This window comes from Girardinichthys multiradiatus, chromosome 21 (assembly GCF_021462225.1).
Source record: "Girardinichthys multiradiatus isolate DD_20200921_A chromosome 21, DD_fGirMul_XY1, whole genome shotgun sequence".
Taxonomy (NCBI): domain Eukaryota; kingdom Metazoa; phylum Chordata; class Actinopteri; order Cyprinodontiformes; family Goodeidae; genus Girardinichthys; species Girardinichthys multiradiatus.
In genome coordinates this window covers 29936800-29957851 of record NC_061813.1, presented here as the reverse complement: position 1 = coordinate 29957851, position 21052 = coordinate 29936800, and the positions used below count along the sequence as shown (strand labels likewise).

Sequence of the window (21052 nt, the reverse complement as noted above, 5' to 3'; positions counted from 1 at the left end):
TTTTGGTTTCATCTGACCAGAGCACCTTCTTCCACATGTTTGGTGTGTCTCCCAGGTGGCTTGTGGCAAACTTTAAATGAGACTTTTTATGGATATCTTTGAGAAATGGCTTTCTTCTTGCCACTCTTCCATAAAGGCCAGATTTGTGCAGTGTACGACTGATTGTTGTCCTATGAACAGACTCTCCCACCTCAGCTGTAGATCTCTGCAGTTCATCCAGAGTGATCATGGGCCTCTTGGCTGCATCTCTGATCAATCTTCTCCTTGTTCAAGATGAAAGTTTAGAGGGAAGGCCGAGTCTTAGTAGATTTGCAGTGGTCTGATACTTCTTCCATTTCAATATGATTGCTTGCACAGTGCTCCTTGGGATGTTTAAAACTTGGGAAATCTTTTTGTATCCAAATCCGGCTTTAAACTTCTCCACAACAGTATCTCGGACCTGCCTGGTGTGTTCCTTGGTCTTCATGATGCTCTCTACGCTTTGAACAGAACCCTGAGACTATCACAGAGCAGGTGCATTTATACGGAGACTTGATTACACACAGGTGGATTCTATTTATCATCATCAGTCATTTGGGACAACATTGGATCATTCAGAGATCCTCACTGAACTTCTGGAGTGAGTTTGCTGCTCTGAAAGTAAGGGGGCCGAATAATATTGCACACCCCACTTTTCAGTTTTTTATTTGTTAAAAAAGTTTGACACATCCAATAAATTTCATTCCACTTCACGATTGTGTCCCACTTGTTGTTGATTCTTCACAAAAAATTTGAATTTTATATCTTTATGTTTGAAGCCTGAAAATGTGGCAAGAGGTTGACCAGTTCAAGGGGGCCGAATACTTTCGCAAGGCACTGTATATATTTTGACGTGCTTATGTGTTAGAATAAGTCAGAGATGTCCCAGCAAATAAAAATCCAATCAAATCGAGAGAGCCTTCACACACCAAACAATCCACCGAGTGCAACAGCGAAAACAGAAAGTGACACAATATGCCTTACCAGGCTCTGCTAACAAAACCATACAGTAAAAGCTTGTTACTATCAAGATGTGACATTGCTGGCTCACGGTAAAACACAGCAGAGGTTCTATCATGATGTGCAGAGGACTTATTGACAGTGACTGAAGTCCAGTTATTGACAGGACTTAAACATCATTGATGGCTAAATGGAATAACAAAACAAAAGAAGATGAAAATACAGACCATTTTAAATTGAATAGTAATGAGTCCAGCTGAAATCTTTTGCAGGGATCCGTTTCTGCAAAAACCCTGTACTGAATAATTCAACTATTAACTATGTGAGTTTATTGCTCCTTAATCGGGTTATCAACTTGTGATTTAGAAACCAGTAAAACCGACCAACACTGTAGCCACTTTTTTTTTTTTTTCATCTGCAGGTGAAAGGAGGTTTCATTACTATTAGATAGAAATGGGCTAAACCTCATTGTGTGTTTTTAGTGGAGCAGGATGCAATTTTATGTTGAAAATGTGGCCACAAAAATGTGGTTTCAAATGGCAGTTGTAAACAGGATAGAAAAAATCTATAGTTTGTCATCCAAACCTAGCTTTCAAGTCCAGACTGCGCTGCAAAGCAGGGCTTCACAACTTTAGATAAACATGCGATAGAAATATCACTGTTGAATATTGCGATGACACATGGGTTCATTTGCATCATCATAACTCAGTTCATGGTCCTCAAAATATAAAAGCTTTTCAAATACTGGCTCCAAGTAGTCCTTTTGTGATTTTGCATTGAATAATATTTCAATGGCAATGTTGTGATTAAAGGTTTTATCTAAAATTTGTGGTACTCTGGCTTCCTCCCACAGCCCAAAAACATGGCTGTTAGGTAAATTGGTCTCTCTAAATTGCCCTTAGGTGTGAATGAGTGTGTGGATGATTGTTTGTCCCGTATGTCTCTGTGTTGCCCTGCAATGGATTAACAACCTGTCCAGGGTGTACCCTGCCTCTCGCCCATGGACTGTTGGAGATAGGCACCAGTTGCCTCGTGAACCACTATAGAATAAGCGGCATAGAAGATGAATGAATGAATGTTATATTGGACCAAACTTCAGTTGAGTGCATGTAGATGATTGTGGAGCCACTTTCCTTCCCAGAAAAACAGGGCCACACAATGAATCCAAAACAATCAAATCATCTGGTGTAATCTCATGCAGTGGTGCCACCATGAAGGGGCCGAGGCAGCAATGGCAAAGAAATGTCACCCCACTGCCCATCAAACCAAACAGTCTATACAGGACATAATGTTTCCTATAATTATGAAGGTAAGACCACTTTCAAGTATCCGCCCTTATAGATAACAGAAGCATTACTAAAGCGACTTTGGTTTTGGTGATTCACCCCAAGATCATTGGTGGTCACCATCTGGCCACCCCTTTTAAAACTTTCTGGAGGCGCCCCTGCTCTCATGTCTGACTGAGGCTGCACCCCATCTCCTGTTTTACTGTTTTTTACAGCAGGCATTAAATCAACGAAGGACTTAAAAATACTCTTTTTCAGATCTGTCCTTGCAGCGTGCTTTCTTTGTGTGATCCATGCAAGAAACCTGAGGATTCAGGACCCATGTGCATTTCCATGGAGCTCTCACTGATGCCTATTGTTATGATCATGAACTGTACTGTACAGTAACTGCAGACACAAAGACGTGCACAAGAACTTCCCTTGGTAAAATCACTATAACCCGAGAATAAAAACTGAATAAATCGTGTTTTAAAGAGCCTGAGCCCTGCTTCATTACCAGGAGTTGGTCAGACAATAGAGACGGAGCCAGGCGAGCACAACAATCCCCCTGAGAACAATCGCTCCGCACAGGTAGAGTCACATTCACAGCATATAAAACTCTTCATCCAGTCTTTATCATCCCAGAAAGCGCTTCATGCGAAGTTCACGATGATGAAAGATAAAATAGATTTACCTGTTTTTGCATCTTGATGGAAGATTTAGTTTTAAAAAACGCTGCAGTCTCAGCTCGTTCAGCTCCTGATGCTCGCTCTTTGTGATCATATTCCGTTTGTTTTATTGTTTTTGGTACGATGGTGATGAGTCGGAGGCGCGCCTCTACAGAAACAGCTCGAGCTCACTTCCATGTGCTCGCGACCAGGACCACGCGCTCTGAGACTGAGCAGGGATAGGGCGCGTGACGTCACGACGAGACTGGGAAAAACAGCTCGAGGGATCGACTGACGTAGGGTCAGGTGTGACGCGCAGGTGGAAACTGCGTTTCTACGTGGAAATCAGCCAGAAGGTTCATTTTTCCACTTCTTTTTCATTTATTTACTATTCGACTGTAAAAAAAAAAAGCATTATCCTTCTGGTTTTATAAGGGACAATACCCGTTACAAAATGTATTTTTGTCAGCAGAAGCAAGTCTAACGAATGTTTATATAAACTAGCACCTTTAAGTGGAAAGGTTTTATAAATTAAAGCAGAATTTGATCAAAATTTCAAAAAGAATACCTTTCAATCCAATGTTTATATGCTATGGATTTTCGAAACAAAATTTGAGAATCTTTTAGAAACGTTATATTTTTTTAAAACTTCTATTGCCATTATAAATGCCTTTTTCTTTATATTTAGACCTTTTTTTGCTAACGTTTTGCTAATTGTGCACCAGATTTCATCGATTCTTTTAGAAAAAGTTTCAGTTTTGTTTCTGTATTTATATACAAGTTCTTGTGTATTTGGTAAAAATAAATAAAGCCTACCACACCTATAGCAAATTTTGTTTCTCCAACACAGAATTTCAGGTAAATATTGGTTAAAAACAAAAACAAAACAAAAACAAAAAACCCGCATATATATCCTGACTTCATCTCCAAGCATCACCACACCCAAATATTAGTCCAGCTCAGATCAAAAAGCTCATGTCTGCAGATCTACCTGCTTTGAAATGACTTGTTTTCTTTGGAATGTTAAGTGCAACACAAAGGACACAAATTCAAGAAAACATTTTTTATAATTCAAAAAGAGATCCATGAACATATTGCAAAAAACAAAACAAAAAAGTGGGTCTGAACATCCAGACATTTGTGATTGAAAAATACATTTTCTTAGGAAATATTACTTATTTACAAAACATAGAAATTTATATTTTGCTTTGAGCCATCTAGGAACAGAACAGACCAGTTTTAAACATTTTATTAATAAAAAATAAACTTTTAAATATTGTATTCACCCATAACTTCAGCTGAGGCAGTTTAAACTTTGAAATCAAAGATTCCAAACAACTCAACCCATTGAACATCTGCATGCAACAACTGTACATCGAGTCTTGAACTTTTATAAAAACAAAAAGTCTTAAATTGAAGCTTTTAAACATGAGAACCCTGTAGCTGTGCAAGTCTCTGCTTTAAAAGTTCACTTTTCCTCCTCAGCTGCTCCTTGAATGACAGGAGTCTCTGTTCGTCAGACTGCATGCTGTAAATGCACTCTGTAGCCTTCTTCAGGATGACCACCTTGGCTGCCTTCTCGTTGTTGGCCACCTCCGGGATCTCGTCTCGCAAGGCAAAGAAGCTCAGCTTGAGCTCGTTCCTCCTCTGGCGTTCCAGCACGTTGTGAGTCCTTCTCTTGTCGTAGTCCTCTGTGTCAGATGTTCGTGGACTCGAACACTTGCGGTTGCTGCTGATTTGTTTGAGGACCCTGCTGGAGGTCCCTCCGCCAGCGCCCACTCCTCCTCCTGTGATGCTGCTGCTCTCCAGCTTCAGCCTCTTGACAGCCGGCTGCTCATGCCTCATGGATGGATGGGCAGCGTAATTATGCTGGTGAGTGGAGACGTGGCACCTCTTCAGGACTAGAGGGCTTGCATGCCTGTTCTCCAGTGGGCTGGGGTCACATCGTTTCACCGAATGTCTTTTCTCCACGGTGACTACATCAATTTCCTCCTCATCTTCCTCCTCCTCCTCTTCCCGTTCCTCTTCATCCTCGTCAGCATCATCATCATCTTCTTCTTCTTCTTCAACACAAGATAAAAAAGACAAATCAATCAAAGCACTCCTTTACATAACATGCAACTCTTTAAGTTAAACCCGCTACCATGCTCTGGAGAGGGGTGTGTCTCATTCAGCTTACCTGAGTCACTACAACTGCTGCTGCTCCCGCTGTTGGGCGGTGTGTCCAGCCCTAGATCCTTGCTGCGCACCGTCTCTGCAATCTGCTTGGGCGTCTCCGCAACAGGGTACGGAAAAACCACAGACGGATCAATGCACTCCGACGCGGATGTGTTCAGATCCTGCAGGTAGCTGCTGTTCAGCCTCCATGCAGCAGCCACAGCCGGGTCCACCGCCCCAGTAGTGGCGGCGTCCTTCCGCGCAGCGTGTAGGGAGGCAAGCCGTTCGGATACCACCTTCTTCAGCTTGGCCGCCGCAGAGAACCCGCTCCACATGCAGTCCTGGATGATGATGGACTTGAGGAAGGTCTGCGAGTAGTCTGCGTCGCAGATGATGCTCTGGTTTACCACGTCGTCGCCGAGAAACTCGGTGACCATCTCTAGCTGGTCGGCGGTGGAGGGGAAGAGACTGGACAGGGACGGCCGCCGGCTCGGGGAGAGGGGAGGGGTCGGGAGGAGCTCGAATTTCTTCCAGATGTCTTCGCTCGGCGCCGGAGGCTGCGGCTGCTCCGGATAGAAGTCCTCCTCCTCGTTGTCATAGTAGAAAAAGGGCTGCAGGGAGTCGTAGTCGTAGTCATAGTTCTTACTAACCAAAGCTGAATTCACCGGCATGATTTCTGTAATGGGGCTCTCCTTATTGTGAAGCTGGCGGAAAAAGAAGAGATACCGATTAGGTTTGTAGCAGCAAACATCTGTTTGGCTCTGATCCTGTAAGAGTGTACCAACATCACACGGGTCACTCCAAAACACTGAGTCGGTGTGTGTTAGTGCACGCGTTGCATGCACAGGTGCTGCTGCAGCAGGTGCATGCATACACAAGAACCAGTTAATAAAATAAGTACAAGAGTGAGAGGGGGAAACCCCGCTTTCGCAATGACAAGCCTGCAGATCCCCACTCCCATCATCCTTACCTTTCTGATTTTACACCGTGGGCGAAACAAGATGCTAAAAAACAACGAGCAGGAAAGTTACTCCACGTCGGCTGTGACATTAAATCCTTCCACGGAGGGCGTCGTTGGGTACGTAAGGAAGCATACGTACAGACGCGACTGAGACAGGACGACCCACAGCGCCTTAAAAGCAGCGTAACACTCGCGACTGCGCGTTCTGCGGCTGCTTATTTAAGCGGCCGCAGCACTCATTTTAATCCCTCCGCGGTTTTTTTCCCGCGAAATAGTCGCCGGCGATGAAAATGCGCCTTAACCCGATTTTATATGTCGCTTTTACAACAAATAAAACCATTTACACCTAATTAGGCTGCACTCTCTAACATAAGACACGATAAATTAAGTTTATGACCGTAATATCTTCTATTCTTTTAAGATTAAGGCAGGGTCTAGTTATTGAGTGGGAGGGGTCATAGTAGAGTGTTGACGACCCACAAAAACACTAACAGACGGTAGTAATGGCAGGTCGTTATGCCACAGAAGTGGTTTACGCAAGTGCAATGAAATTAATCTATATTTCATAATTTCATCTGTTATTTTTGACTAGCCCCCATACTTATCAGATACCCTTTTATAATAGGTCTCAATTCAGACTTTGCTTTCTAATAATTCTCACTTGGCAGTTGAATATTTTGGATTCGACTTGGTTCTCCAATTAATCTGACTTGGCTGTCTCATACTTCAGACCTGGGTCTCTGCAGTAGAGATAGACTAGTCATAATGAGATACAGAATATGTTTCATTACAACAGTGGTGAAAGTGGTCTTTCATATAATTCTACTTCTAGATCGTTTGAAAATATATGGAAATAATGCAGAATTTAGTTCCAAATATAGACCCCCACATAATTATTTCCACAGCTGGTGTCAACCACCCAGTTTAATCACTTTCATCAATATATAGAAATACACAATTCACACTTGTTTTATCCAAGTGACACAAAGCGCACCATGTTTACGCCGTTTAAACAGCAGTTTCGCAATAACGCAGCGCTCACATGTGCGCAAATTAACCCTGTCGCAGCTGACAGCGCTAAACCAGCTGAAACAGGTGATGGCAAATACCTGCAGTTTGTGGCTGGATGTTCACACACAACAGCCTTGAAGAAAATGTCGAATATTTACCACCGACCAGAATAAAGAAGATCCACTTTAACTTGGTGGGATGGTCACCAGTTAGGAACAGGAAGGAAGCAATTAAAATAATCAGACGCACACCGCTGTTGGACGGAGGAGTACCAGTTTGAGTGGACTTAGAGTGCCCCCTGCTGGTTTGCACAAACATTACATGATCACGGATAATAGGTGGAAAAACCAACTCCTTAATGATACATAAACTGTAATATTTATTGTATTTGAGTGTCAAAATAGTTTCACGATCTATAAAAATAATTTACAGCTTGATTAAGATAAAATGTGAAGCCATGTGGCATTTAGCTGCTCAGCATGGCACAGCAAAAAAAAAAAAAACTGTTTAACAACTGGATAGAATATGGGACAGCAGGAACACTGCAAAACGTGGATATTTCCCAAAAATGAATAATAAGACAAGCCAGAAACTGGTCGGAGAAGCTGCAAGGAGGCTGGCAACAACAATTTATGGTTAGCACTGGTTGTGTTCCACATTTGACAAAATCCTCTTTTGTTCTTTATATCTCTTGGGAAAGAGTGTGAAACAAAAATTATTTTCCTCCAAAGAAACATCCAGATTTGGCTAAAATGTTGGGAAAATGTCTTATGGTCAGATTAAACCTAAACCTTTGGGTCACAATTAAGGAAAAATAAGATTGGCATAAAAACAAAACTGAGCATCACCACATCCATAGTGAAACATGGTGGCGGCAGCATCATGATCTGGGTTTAGTTTTCTTTACATGGAACTGGGGGTTTGTCGAGGTGGACAAAGTCACGAATAGCTGAAAAGGTTTTGAGCCTAAAAGGACGAAAAGGAAAAAAGGAAGAGGGATTGTCGTTTTCAGCATCAGAGTGAGCCCAGGCGTGCAGCCAAAGCAACAACAGAATGACTTTGTGAGAGAAATGTTAAAATATCTCAACAGAAAATCTGCAGGGTCTTCTGTAGAGGGCTGTGGATAAGATACGTCCCTGCAATCCGATGGATTTGGAGAACTGTTGCAAAGTAGAGCAGACAAATATAGTCATTAAGATGTGGGTGCTGATAAACGCCTTAAAATAAATAATCCTTTATTGGAGTAGCACAATCGGTCCTTGGAAATAGTTTTTAACATAATACCTGGTTCCACACATATCAATTCCCCTTACAGGTCCTTTTAAATAAATGTAGCATTTGTTTTTTACTTCATACTATACTCTTAGCCCCTCTTCAAAACGGGTAAGACAACAAAACATCCTACACAAGAAAAGCAGCTACTCAGCCTTGTTTGCCCACATCAGTCAGAGCAAACATAAAATACTTCAGAACAATGCTGTCCAAACTTTTTTGCACCGAGGGCCAAACGTTGAAAGTATCTTGGGCCTATGATTTAATTTTTCAAGTAAAAATGCAAAAAAAAATTCCATATATTGTGATTTTTTTTTTTTAAACTTGCTGAGCAATAAGTTAAACATCCAATATTTTAATCAAACTAAGTAGAAAATAATAAATTATCCTTCAAAAACATTTGCTGCATTTAGCCCTAGATAATGAATGGGTGTGTCCAAGTCTGTTTTTCAGTTAGATAATTGCCGGATGTTTGTGGGCGTACTTACTACTATATTAAAATAAAAACAAAAACATGTGGTTAATAAAAGAAAAATACTTTGTGTTGTACCTATTATTTGACATTTAACAAAATTAAAATTTGTCATCAAAAATCTCATGTTAAAAGTGTCCATCTGTATCAGATCCATAACCTGGAGGGCCAAAGTTGTATAATATAATTTATTATTGAATTGTCTTTCATTTTATTCTGTAGCCATTTAAGAGGAACACGTGTTTTCTTGAATATTAAAGAAAAAGAAGAATGTGCTTTTTAAATGAGGAGTTTCTCTATTTTTTAAAACAGAAACTCATTTACAAAGAACCACCTTAGACTCCTGTAGGGCCGGTTTGGGGAAGAGAGAGGAGATGAGAGGGAGGTGAGAGGGTTGGAGGAATTTGGTAAAACTACAGATAAATTGTATGAGTTTCTCTTGTTATCAGAAAGAGGAGAAGGAAATCTCCAAACCGAGACTGAAGCAGATCTTCTTTCCTTGATACTCGGCCCTCCGACCCCTCTCTCTCACGCCTCTCCTTTCCTCGCTGAGGGATGCTGTGAGCAGGATATTGATCATAACCGGCAGATTCAGTGGTGTGGCCGCGCTGCTTATCGGCTTCGGATGTTTCCTGTCTTACTGTGTTTCACAGCGCCTGGGGACACAGAGGAAGGCTTATAACAGGGACTGGAATCGTTTCCTCTGATAGGTGGGGACCCAGCGGAGGTCACATTGGGCTTTTGCTCCATCTCAATGTTGATGACAATCATCTCTAACCACAGACTTTAAGAATGCACCAACTTTAAATACAGTCATGTGAAAAAAATGTGATACATCTTTAGTTCTTTCAAAAGAAATGTTAACGTATCGATATCTAATCTTTTTTGTATTAACATCTGGTAGAGAAAGTGATTTAATTTCACTATAATCTGGCTGAAATAACATCAGTGAGAAGCTTCTTGTTGCCATCTCCAAGTCTCTGACATCAGCCTGAGGAAAGCTCCTCTCCTCACTTACAACCTGTTCACTCCACAGCGTCTCAGTGGGATTAAGGTCTGGGCTTTGACTTGATCGTTCTAGGATTTTCCATTTCTTAGTTTTCCAACAGTTCTTCATGGATTTACTGGTAACATTTGGATCATTGTCATGTTGCAGGGTCCAGTTCTGCTTCATCTTTGATTTTTCTACTGAAGGTCTCATATTTTCCTCAAGCACCCTCTGATACACTGTAAAATACGTGGTGGATTCTACAACGGTGAGCTGGACAGGTCCGGCTTCAGAAAAGCATCTCCAGACCATGACCCTTCCCCCTTCATGCTGGAAAGTTAGTGAGAGTTTCTATTCTTGGAGTGTTACATTTTGTTTTATCGTAGACATGTTCACTCTTCTGGTGTCCAAGTAACATCATCCAAGAAGTCCTGTTCTTTGTAAAGGTTCTCTGTGGCAAATGTCAGTCTGGCTTTTGTGTTTTTCTCACCTCCCATGGATGAGTAACAAAAGCCTGTATGCCCCATTATTATATTTTATATCTTCTCGAGATTTCTTTTAGTATCTTTAAATATCTGTGTTTCATAAGCGTGCAAACCCCTAAACTGCACCTTGTGATAGAACATTTTTATCCAGTTTCAGCATTCAGCCTTCTTGAGTTCACACTTGCCATCAATTATAGAAAACCGTAAATAAAGCTCAGCTGTTCTAGTAGGAATTTCCTGACATTTGTGCATTTTAGGCCTTTAGCTAACTCTACAGTTTGCAGAGAGGTTACAAAGGGTCTCACTGAAAAAAGGTATCAGTCAGGAGAAGGATACACAAAATCACAGCAGTAGAAATACATAAATACATACAAATACAAAAACTGGATGTTTCTGCAGAACTGACAGGACAGAAACTGTTAGGAGGCTACCAGGAAACCGACAGCAAAACTGAAGGAGCTGCAGGAGTTTCTAACAAGTACTTGTTGTGTTCACCCATACAAGTGACAACAATCTCTAGTATTCTCCATATATCTGGACTAAGGAATGTGTTGTCTAACAGAATATGATTCTTCCAAGGAAAACACCCAGAGCAGGCTAAAATATACCTAAAACCTTGTAGGTGAAAGTGTTGATGAAACCAAACTTGATGTTTGGGGTCATGGATCCAGGCACAAAAAATACTTCATTGTTATCATAAAGAACACCATGCTCACAGTGAAACATGGTGGGGGCAGCATCATGCTGTATGGTTACTTTTTTTGTGAATAGAACTGATGTTTTTATCAAGTTGGATGAAGTCCCAATATCAGTCAGGTTTGACCCAAAACCTTCAATTGTCTGCTAGAGATGAAGAGGAATTTTATTTTTCAGGATCAGTGAGTCCAACCATGCCTCCAAATCCTTACAAGAACATTCATCATGAGAGAAAAATTTAGGTTTGAACATTAAATCATTCTTTAAAAAGGTTTTCCAGCAGAGGTTGCTACATTAAAATGCGCCTAATTTACTGCTACATGTGGACTTGACACCTAGATTCTGCAGTCTGCACTCTACCTAACTGCAGTTTTTTACCTGCAGAAAAACATATGTGACACTAAATCTAACAGTGATGGTACCAGAGGATGCTTATACTTGAGGATTTGATATAGAAGAAAACATAGAACATAGAACACAGAAGATACATGTGAAGAAACTCATCTGCCAGAAAAAACCCAGAATTTTGGAGAACATATCTCACAAATCTTCAGCTTCGCACATGCCTTCTTGGTTGATGCTTTTTGCCATATGCACCAGTAATTCTGCAGTTAGATTTCTCAAATGTTCAATTAGTCATCAGCTTGTTCAGCACACTTTTGAAAAACCAGCTGTCCTTCTTCCCTTTCTATCGGATGCTGCTGGTCTGAACTTCCTTAATTTCTGACCACAAATCTAACGATCTGGGCTGGTCTGCCTCATATTCATTAAAACCTCAGGAGCTAATGCTGACATGCTCACATGGTAAAATTGTGATGAAATCTAAGGCTATGCATATTTTTTGTTTTTTCAATGATTTTTAAATTAAAAAATGAAATCTTGGCCTACACCCCCTCTAATATTGGGACAAATGTCTCTTAGCCGTCAACAAGGTCAACTCAGGCTGGATATTATTGGATCATCCAGTTATGTTCGGTGACCTGACCCAAACTTTCACCATCAGATGAGAGGAAACTGGTCAGGATGTGTGGGAACAACCCATAAACCACAAAGGCTCTAGCCTTTAATGGACTGGAAACTGCTGAAAGATTAATTTTACATACAATGAAGCCAGTTTTCCATCACCATGGTCTGAGAGGATGCTGACAAAACAAGGAACCAGTGCTCCAAAATAAAAACCTTCACGACTGACATTCTATAGCCCACATAGAAAAGCTTAAAATCTTCTGGGAAAAAAAGTATTGTCAAACGAGATTGAGCAATTAATCCACAATGATACGATGTATGGACTGGTCTGAGAAACCTGACTGCCTAAAGGAGCCCCACACCCTTCCTGAACAGAGTCGTCTCCTGGCTGACCGTCTGAATGGCTTCTACTGCAGACATGACGAGAAGCCGTTCACACCTCAAATCATCCCCTCCACATCCCATTCATGAACAAATTTGACCCGTAAAACAACCAACCCCCCACCTTCAGATACTCTGCCTGCACTAAAGATCTCAGAGGAAGATGTAATCAGGCTCTTTCAGCGCATGAAAACAAAGAAAGCTGGAGGACCTGATAACGTCTCTCCATCATGCCTGAAAGCATGCGCACATCAACTCGTTCCGGTCTTCACAAGAATCTTCAACAAGTCACTGAAGAAATGTGAGGTCCCCTCCTGCCTCAAACGATCCACCATCATCTCGGTGCCCAAGAAACCCACCATTGTAGGATTAAATGACTACAGGCCTGTAGCCCTGACGTCTGTGGTCATGAAGTCCTTTGAGCGGCTGGTGTTGAAGCACCTGAAAGACAGGCTGAACTGAACTGAAACAGAACTAAACAATGCTCAGTGAGAAATCTAAACAGTTGAAATTCTCAGTTCTACTTTCCATTTCTTGTTGATATTAAATTGTAACGCTTGTGGGCAACAGGGGAAACACCAGAGATCATTCAATAAGACAAACTGAATGAACAAGAGGTTTCAGCACTTTGTTCCTATCACTCAAATAAAGATTGATGACCAAAGAAAAGCTTGTCCGACTCCTGGCTAACCCGAACGTTGTTGGTCAAGCTCTCACATAAGGTGAGACTGGGGAGCATCTTCTCCCGATCCAGATCAATAAGTACTGGTGCCCCCCAGGGGTGTGTTCTATCCCCACTCCTCTTCTCTCTGTACACAAATGACTGCACCTCATCGGACTCGTCCGTGAAACTCCTGAAGTTTGCCGATGACACCACTGTCATTGGACTGATCCAGGACGATGATGAGTCTGCATACAGACAGCAGGGGGATCGGCTGGTACACTGGTGCAGTCAGAACTACCTTGAACTCAACCCACTCAAGACTGCGGAAATGGTGGTGGACCTTCAGAGAACACCACCCCCATACACCCCCCTCACCATCCTCAACAACACCGTGTCGGCTGTGGACCACTTCAGGTTCTTAGGAACCACCATCTCTGAGGACCTGAGATGGTCCTCACACATAGACACTGTTCGAAAGAAGGCCCAGCAGAGACTGTACTTCCTGAGGCAACTCAAGAAGTTCAACCTTCCACAGGAGCTGTTGGTCATCTTCTACACTGCCATCATTCAGTCTGTCCTGTCTTCATCCATCTCAGTGTGGTTTGGCTCATCCACAAAACAGGACAGGTGCAGACTGCAACGAATAATCAGGACTGCAGAGAGAATAATCAGGGCTGACCTTCCCTCCATCCAGGACTTATACAGGTCTAGGGTCAGGAAAAGAGCTGCTAAAATCTCTGCAGACCCCACACACCCTGCACATAAACTGTTTAGAGTTTTACCTTCAGGCCGCCGCTACAGAGCACTGTTTACTAAAACCAGACGCCACAGAGACAGTTTCTTCCCCCAGGCTGTTTCTCTGTTGAACATTCAATAGAGTACAGAACAACAGCATACAAATGTTGCAAATGCACCTTTTTATTATATATGTGTATATTGTACATTGTAAATTGTAAATATGTATATTCTGTAATGCAAAAACAGAACAAAAGAGCAAAGTGTACCGGAGTCAAATTCCTTGTTTGTATGTACGAACTTGGCAATAAAGCTGATTCTGATTCTGATTCTGTGTATTAATTTTTTGCATTTGAAATTCATTGGAGTTTTCTTTCATATCTTCATTCCACCCTGGAAGAAGACTAGCATAAATACATTATTAAAGCCCCAAATTAATAAGACATCTATGGTGAGAGGAACTAAACATTAACGTATACTGTATTTTTCTCCCAAAGTAAGAGCTTAAAAATGTAAAATACCTAATAAACAGTCCTATTTAGTAAATTAGAGTATGCGTTCCAATGAGTCTCGTTTGTCAGCTTAAAAGTACCTTTTGAAAATAATAACCTTTAAGCAGGTATTAAACATACTTTTTATCATGCCCACATTTTTGTATCAAAATGTTTTTTATTGGTCCAATGTAATATTCTAATATTTTCACTTGTTATTAGAAGAAAATCATGATTATTAACAGAAATAAAGGATTGAAAACATCTGTTTGTGTTTATTTAATCCATATAATGTGTTTCTCTTAGTGAATTGAGTTACTGAAATAAATTAAATTAAACATATTGTAATTTAGTAAATATGACTGTGTATGGAAAAGCAGAAGACAATTCAACATGCATCAAAAAATTTGATTTTTTTCACACAATAACCATAACATTGTTACATTGTTTTGTTGATGTTTGTGGCTTTTCTTCAAACTATTTAAATAATTCAATATAATCCTGACCTGCACCCATCCGGCTGTTGATTAGGATTGGTGTGGATTAGGCTGCCGCAGTAATAGGGACGCTGTGCCAGTCCGTATTGGTAAAGAGAGAGCTGAACCGAAAAGCAAAGCTCTCGATTTACTGGTCGGTCTACGTTCCTTCATCTATGGGCAGGAACTTTGGGTCATGACCAAAAGAACGAGATACAAGCGGCTGAAATTAGCTTCCTCCGTAGGATGGCCGGGCACTCCCTTAGAGATAGGGTGAGGAGCTCGACCATCCGGGAGGAGCTCGGAGTAGAGCCAGAGTAGAGCCGCTGCTCCTCCACAACAAGGTGAGGTTCCTCGGGCATCTGTATCTGGTGCCTCCTGAACGCCTCCCTCGGGAGGTGTTCCAGGCAAGTCCCACCAAAAGGAGGCCCAGGGAACGGCCCAGGACACGCTGGAGAGACTATGTCTCCTGGCTGGTCTGGGAACGCCTTGGGCTCCCCACAGAGGAGCTGGAGGAGGTTTTCTGGGGAGAGGGAAGTCTGGGTGTCTCTGTATATTCTGGAGCCCCCACGACCCGGATAAGCAGACAACAACGACGAATATGATCTTAATTTATTTGGTTTTAGTTCTAATTAAGTTTAAACAGGGTGATTATTTGATTTGGCTGGTTTGTTGCTTTCTTCTCCATGTTTACAACTTAATCACAAAATTCTGTAACAATTAATCCCAATTTCGACTCTACATCAGAAAAATACAACTTAAACTTTACAGCTTTTCTACAGTATGTTAGCTGCATTCTCCACATGTCATTGACGTATTTTCTTCACCAGCATCAGGAGAGTCATCTTTGCTGCAGAAAGGCTGATAGTGTTTGACAAAGTGGTGCATACGTTGCACTTAAAGCATTTAATGAGGCAGATGGCATACTGTTTTTTTTTTTTTTTTTTTTGGTGGGGGGGGCACATCAGCAGAGACGTACTGATAAATCAGGGCCGTGCTCCTCCTCATCCAGCCAAGACACCAGTCAGCATGAAGAGCTGGAAAATCAATAGCTGCACAGCTTCAGTCAGTGAGAGGAGGATGGGGCCAACAACCCAGAGCAGGGCAGATCAATCGGGCTGCTCCAGAGCTAATTGTGTCATTAATTATTAATGGTTACAACTGACAGTTATTGACAAAGTCTGAAACAGCAAACATATACGGTGTGTTCATGTTAACAGAGTGATGGGTTTGTGTTTTATTCCTCTCGCTTTCCTTTGTGCTGGAAAAATTAAGTTGGAAAAATAATGGATAATAACTCCTTTGCCATTTTAAACCTTTAGGAGTCCTGTAGTGGAAAAAACTGAATGTTCTATCAAAAACAAGTTGTTAACACAAACGAACAAAGCAGAAGCTGTCGTTGCTCAATGTTTCATTTCGTAATTCATGATTTATGATATTTTACTACAACCGTTGAGTAAAATAGAATAAAAAGTATAGATAGTGCGCATTTGTTTTTCCCATTTATTCAATGTATTTACTGGAATTGTTCTGAGCAACAGAAAGTAGTTCAGGATTGTGAAGTGGAAGGAAAATGATAAATGGTTAACAAAATTTGTTACGAATTAAAATCTGAAGTGTGGCATGCATGTGTTTTGCTTGATATGAAAACCAACTAGGTCCCATGTGGACATAATTACCATAAATTCCGGATTATAAGCCGCTACTTTTTTCCCACACTTTGAACACTGCGGCCTATACAACGGTGCAACTAATGCATGTTTTTTTTCATGCTGCCAAAAACATTTTGCCTGGTAACAGTAGACCAATCAAATTGATGAGTAGTTCAAAGAGGTCCGATGAACTTGTGCGATAAATCAAGAGCACTTTCACAATTCAATTACCGGTATTGTAAATCAGTCATTTACATTCACCCTCATCAACATGGAAAATCACCATCGGGTTTCGAAAGGCTGGACTGCTGCGTGATTAAGGGGACGTTCAAGTGAGAGCGTCAATGAAGAGGCTGAAGTGAGTGACGAGATCCTGAGGCTGAAGAAGAGGACTTTGATGGTTTCAGTGCGCAGGAAGAAGATGAAGAAGGCGATCAATGACTTTTGACCTGGTAGGCTGCAGTGTAAATCAGTTAGGAGATATTGGAATGTTGTTTCTTGCACTGTTCAGTAAAAAAGCATTAGCAACTAAATGTTATTGATAACGTACGTATATTTAAAGGTAGCCGTGTTACAGGCACTGTTCGAAAAAAAGCATTTGCAATATGCATTTGTTTATATTACCATACGGATTAAATTAAAAGTTAAAAATTCCTCACGTGTGATATCTTTCTGTGTAAATCATATTACAATGTGGGACACTTGCGGCTTAACATCCTGTGCAAGTACAAGTACAAAATTAGTTTTCTTTCTAAAATGAAAGCATGCGGCTTTTAATCAGGTGCGCTCTGTAGTCCGGAATTTACGGTAAGTGCTTTTAACAACATGTTTTGGTTTCTGTTCACTTGCCACACTAAGATATGACAACTGCAAGACCTACTTGACAACATGAAATAGGCTAAAATATCTCAAAAAGCAACATATAGTAGGAAATTCAAACATATGGGAAACAAAGTCATTAACATCCTTGAGTCGGATATAAAACTAAAACAGCATTCCAGAAAAATAACATCCTTCCTGCAGTCGAACATAGTGGTGGTGGTAGTCTGATGGTCTGGGGATGCTTTGCTGCTTCAGGACCTGGATAACTTGTAGCAACTGATGGAATCATGAATTATGCTCTCTAGCAAATAATCTTAAAGGAGAGTTTCTGATCATGATTTTGTGACCTTAATCTCAAGGGCGCTTGGGCTATGCTGCAGGACAATGCACCAAAGCACAGCAACAAATTCATGTCTGAAAAGCTCAAAAAAGGTGTAGGTTTTGGAGTGGTCTAGTCAAAGTCTGTACTTAAATTTGCCTGAAATACTGAGACACTACCTTAATCGTGAAAAAACTTCAATGTGGCTGAACTAAAACAATTCTGTAAAGAAGAGTGGGCCAAAATGTATCCACATGTAAAAGACACATTTCCAGATCCAGCTAACTATTGATGGCAACTGGCAACCTAGGTTGGCAGTTGGGGTGAATACCTTTTTCACAGCGCTATATGAGGAATTTAATCTCCAGAAAAAGAAAACAGGTTAGATTTATCTACATCCAGGTTTTTTTGGTCTGATGTAATATTCTAATCTGAATTGTTGTGTTTTTATTAGATGTAAGCAGAAAATCATCATAATTACATTACAATTCATACATAATCACCCATATTTCTTATATTTCACATTCTGACTTTTAAACCACATCATGCTTTCTACATCTTTAAGAAAATATTTGCAAATCAGTAGGTCCATTAGCTTTTGTTAATTCATAAGCATCTCATGACTTCTGCTATTTTATTAGCAGGTAATAGAGTCAATAAATTGATTAAAGAGAAGAGGAGAGGAGATACAAATACATTTTATTAAATTCAGATTTTATTAAATTTCCCATTAAATTTGCCATTTTTACATACATCCCCTTCTACCACGTTCAGAAAGAAGAAGGTAGGAGCATAAACGTATATATTCCTACTCCATTACCTAACTAATTTCAAAAACCACTTTGCCAATTTTGTTTATTTTCCCCTTTTTCAACACTGCTTACAGTTTCAAACAATATTTGATTTTCTCATTACAAAACTGCAAAAGACACAACAATATATCTGAATTTCTACAGTGCCATTACTGTCCTGGATTAAACATGTGCTTTATGTCTTGATGTTATTGTTTTTATATGTTTATTTTGTATTGTTTTTTGTGATCTCTGCTACCATAATAATAATAATCCAAAACATACAGACAAATGAACACATGCAGCAGATACAAAATCAACCATCTTCCCTGTTGGGTGAGCTGGAGAGAACAGAGCATACTAGAAGATCCAGGAAAGGTGAAAGGTCAAAGATCCATGCCTGTATGCTCAACTGCAAAATATTATAAGAGAACGCTAAGTGGTGCCCTATTGGAAAAAGCGAGGCGTATGAAGTATTAACAGCAAATATGATGTTTTGTGGTACCAGTAATTTCATTAAGGCAATTATTTATTAAAGTGAGATTTCTTCACAACTGAATAGATTTACTTATAAAAGCTGGCTTTTTCCAAGTTTTTTAGGGTGAGATTGTAAAAATAAAATTAACATATTTTAAAACATTTTTGCCAGAAGTACTCAATATATCAGGGTTCTGGTAGGTGTAAAAGCAGATCTAGAAATCTGCAGCTTCTGAGTAAAGAACAGTATTAAATTTCATTCTATACACCAATACAGTACGACTACATGTTCTCAACCATGAAGGAGCTGTGCCTTGAATAAACAGCTTTGATGACCTTAACTTTCATTTACTGTAAATATATACAGTTCCACATTATTTGTTTGGTTTGAAATCATTGATTCACGTAGATTTATGTTTTCTGCATCTTAGTGCAGAGGTGAAACAGACATTTTCATCAAGTGTAACACTTTAAATAAGGGAATACGCGATTAGGTATTGAAAAGAAATCCTGAACGCTGAAAACTTATCAAATGGACATTATAGTACTGAAAACATACTTATTTAAAAAGGAACTTTCCATTTTAAATTATTGATTGATGAAGTACTTTATGGAGAACAAAATTAGACAAATAATTCAGCACCAGATACATGATACATTAGTTTCAAGAACATATCAGACAGCAGAATAAAAGATAATAAAACATGGCTCAGTATGGCCACTAGATGGCAGAATACTCCCTCTAAAGGCTGGGTTGCTGGTTGGATTATTGTATAGCTTGCTTTGTGTCTTTTTTTGTCCAGAGTTGCCAAACAAAGGAAATATTTAGGAGATACCTTGCCACTTAGCTTTTAAAAACATTTATTTAAAAAATACCGTTTTAAATTTGTCGGCCAAATATAGTTAACCCAAAAAAACCCAGAGTGCCATAGGGTGTAAATCCATTTCTGGAAATTTTCAAATAACGACGCAAAGGGATATCTGTTCAACCTCCCACTACAGTGATGCAACATTTTGCAGATTTTTAAAGTCATGACATCATTTCCAAAATAAAGATTTGAATGATCTGCCTGTGATAGATAGCTAGTTTTTAAATGCTTGAGTTTTTGCTAGTTATCGGAGAATTGCATTTCTTCAGTAAAATGTCGTTGATTATGTTGAAGCTACTTTTCAAATCAAGGTTAGAACCATTTTAGGTTAAAAAGATCGAGTAGAACCTTTGTTCAAATAAAAGATGTAATACTGCTGGATTGATTTACTTTATTTTTTATTAAATTCCTAGGAAGTAACTGGATTTCCTCTCTTGTATCTTAAAGACTTTTCATCTCCCATCCAACATTTCAGTTTTGAACATGGCTTAGAAGTATCAGACTTATGAACTGAACTCAGAACAATTACGCCTTTAGAGCCGTTAAGGTCACTAATGGGGTCGTAAAGGTCACATGTCTTGTTAGCCCTGCCTTCATTTGGTTCAGTGTTTTGGTCTTTGTCACTCTAAAGGCCAAAACATGTCACCGAATGCTGGTTACATGTCAATTGTTTTCGGTCACATGTCTCAGTGTATGAATGGTTGTAAAACCGCCTGGGCAGTCAAGTCAAGACTGTGCTGTAAGTGTTAGAAAGTTTAAACCTGAGGCAACCTTGTTTTTTTTTATGCTGGATTTTCAACTTTTATGTAGATGGCTTATTTCACTCCACTCTGAAACCACCCGTCCTCCTTGTTGAAAAGATGCACATTGCTGTCTTCGAAAGATTGTCCCTCATCAATGAGAAGTAGATGAACCGCTGAGTCTTGACTCGATGTAGCTGGCTCTTCTGTGTTGGGCTTTCCGTTTGAGTAGCTGTAGTTTTCTGATTGTAACGCAAAGGTCTGACCATTTCTCGCTGCATTTCACTGATCATCACACACTGCTGAACTTGTGTTTGGGTGTTTTATCCCTTGGGGGACCCAGTCTCTGTCTGGAAGTCTCTCTTTAAATTGGTGCAAATCTTATTTAAAATACAACACAAAACTGTTGTTTTACCTGACTGATAATCTCATTTTATTGTTATGAACTCTGTGTTAGCAGAAAGAAAAGGCTTTTAATCTTCTGTTAAAATGGGCCCATATTAGGAGTTTCATACTAAGGAGTCCTGACCTCATCTCCTGAGAGAGACTAAATGTTGCCGCACATTAAATACTTTTAAACACTAAAGTGCAAATGCAAATTAAGGTAACAAAAGCAACAAAAGTTGCCAAATCCAACATCTAAACCAGACAAGCCAGGATGCTCTGTTATTTCAACATGTTGAATTTATTTTACAAGGAAACCACCAACCTTGCTA

The 21052-nt window shown here is 40.1% G+C and overlaps 1 protein-coding gene across 3 annotated transcripts; it reads right to left on the bottom strand.

Moving 5' to 3' along the window:
• Positions 1-3959: 3959 nt before the first annotated feature.
• myca (MYC proto-oncogene, bHLH transcription factor a) lies at positions 3960-7293 on the bottom strand. 3 transcript variants are annotated; one of them, XM_047350476.1, is made up of 3 exons: positions 7139-7293; positions 5091-5772; positions 3960-4974 (listed from the first exon to the last, which is right to left on the bottom strand). In XM_047350476.1, the coding sequence occupies exons 2-3, from the start codon at positions 5737-5739 to the stop codon at positions 4334-4336; spliced, it is 1290 nt and encodes a 429-aa protein (XP_047206432.1). In that variant the 5' UTR covers positions 5740-5772; positions 7139-7293; the 3' UTR covers positions 3960-4333. The 3 variants fall into 3 exon arrangements, with proteins under 3 accessions (XP_047206432.1, XP_047206434.1, XP_047206431.1); XM_047350478.1 differs by lacking the exon at positions 7139-7293 and adding an exon at positions 6039-6229 and having other exon boundaries at positions 3960-4971; XM_047350475.1 differs by lacking the exon at positions 7139-7293 and adding an exon at positions 6039-6228.
• Positions 7294-21052: the final 13759 nt, after the last annotated feature.

What these genes read in the sequence shown, in the direction of transcription:
- myca (XM_047350476.1), bottom strand. Translation starts at nt 5,739, where the DNA reads ATGCCGGTGAATTCAGCTTTGGTTAGTAAGAACTATGACTACGACTAC. An exon ending in CAGCAGTTGTAGTGACTCAG is followed by an intron (nt 4,975 to 5,090) that starts GTAAGCTGAATG and finishes CTTGTGTTGAAG; the next exon opens with AAGAAGAAGAAGATGATGAT.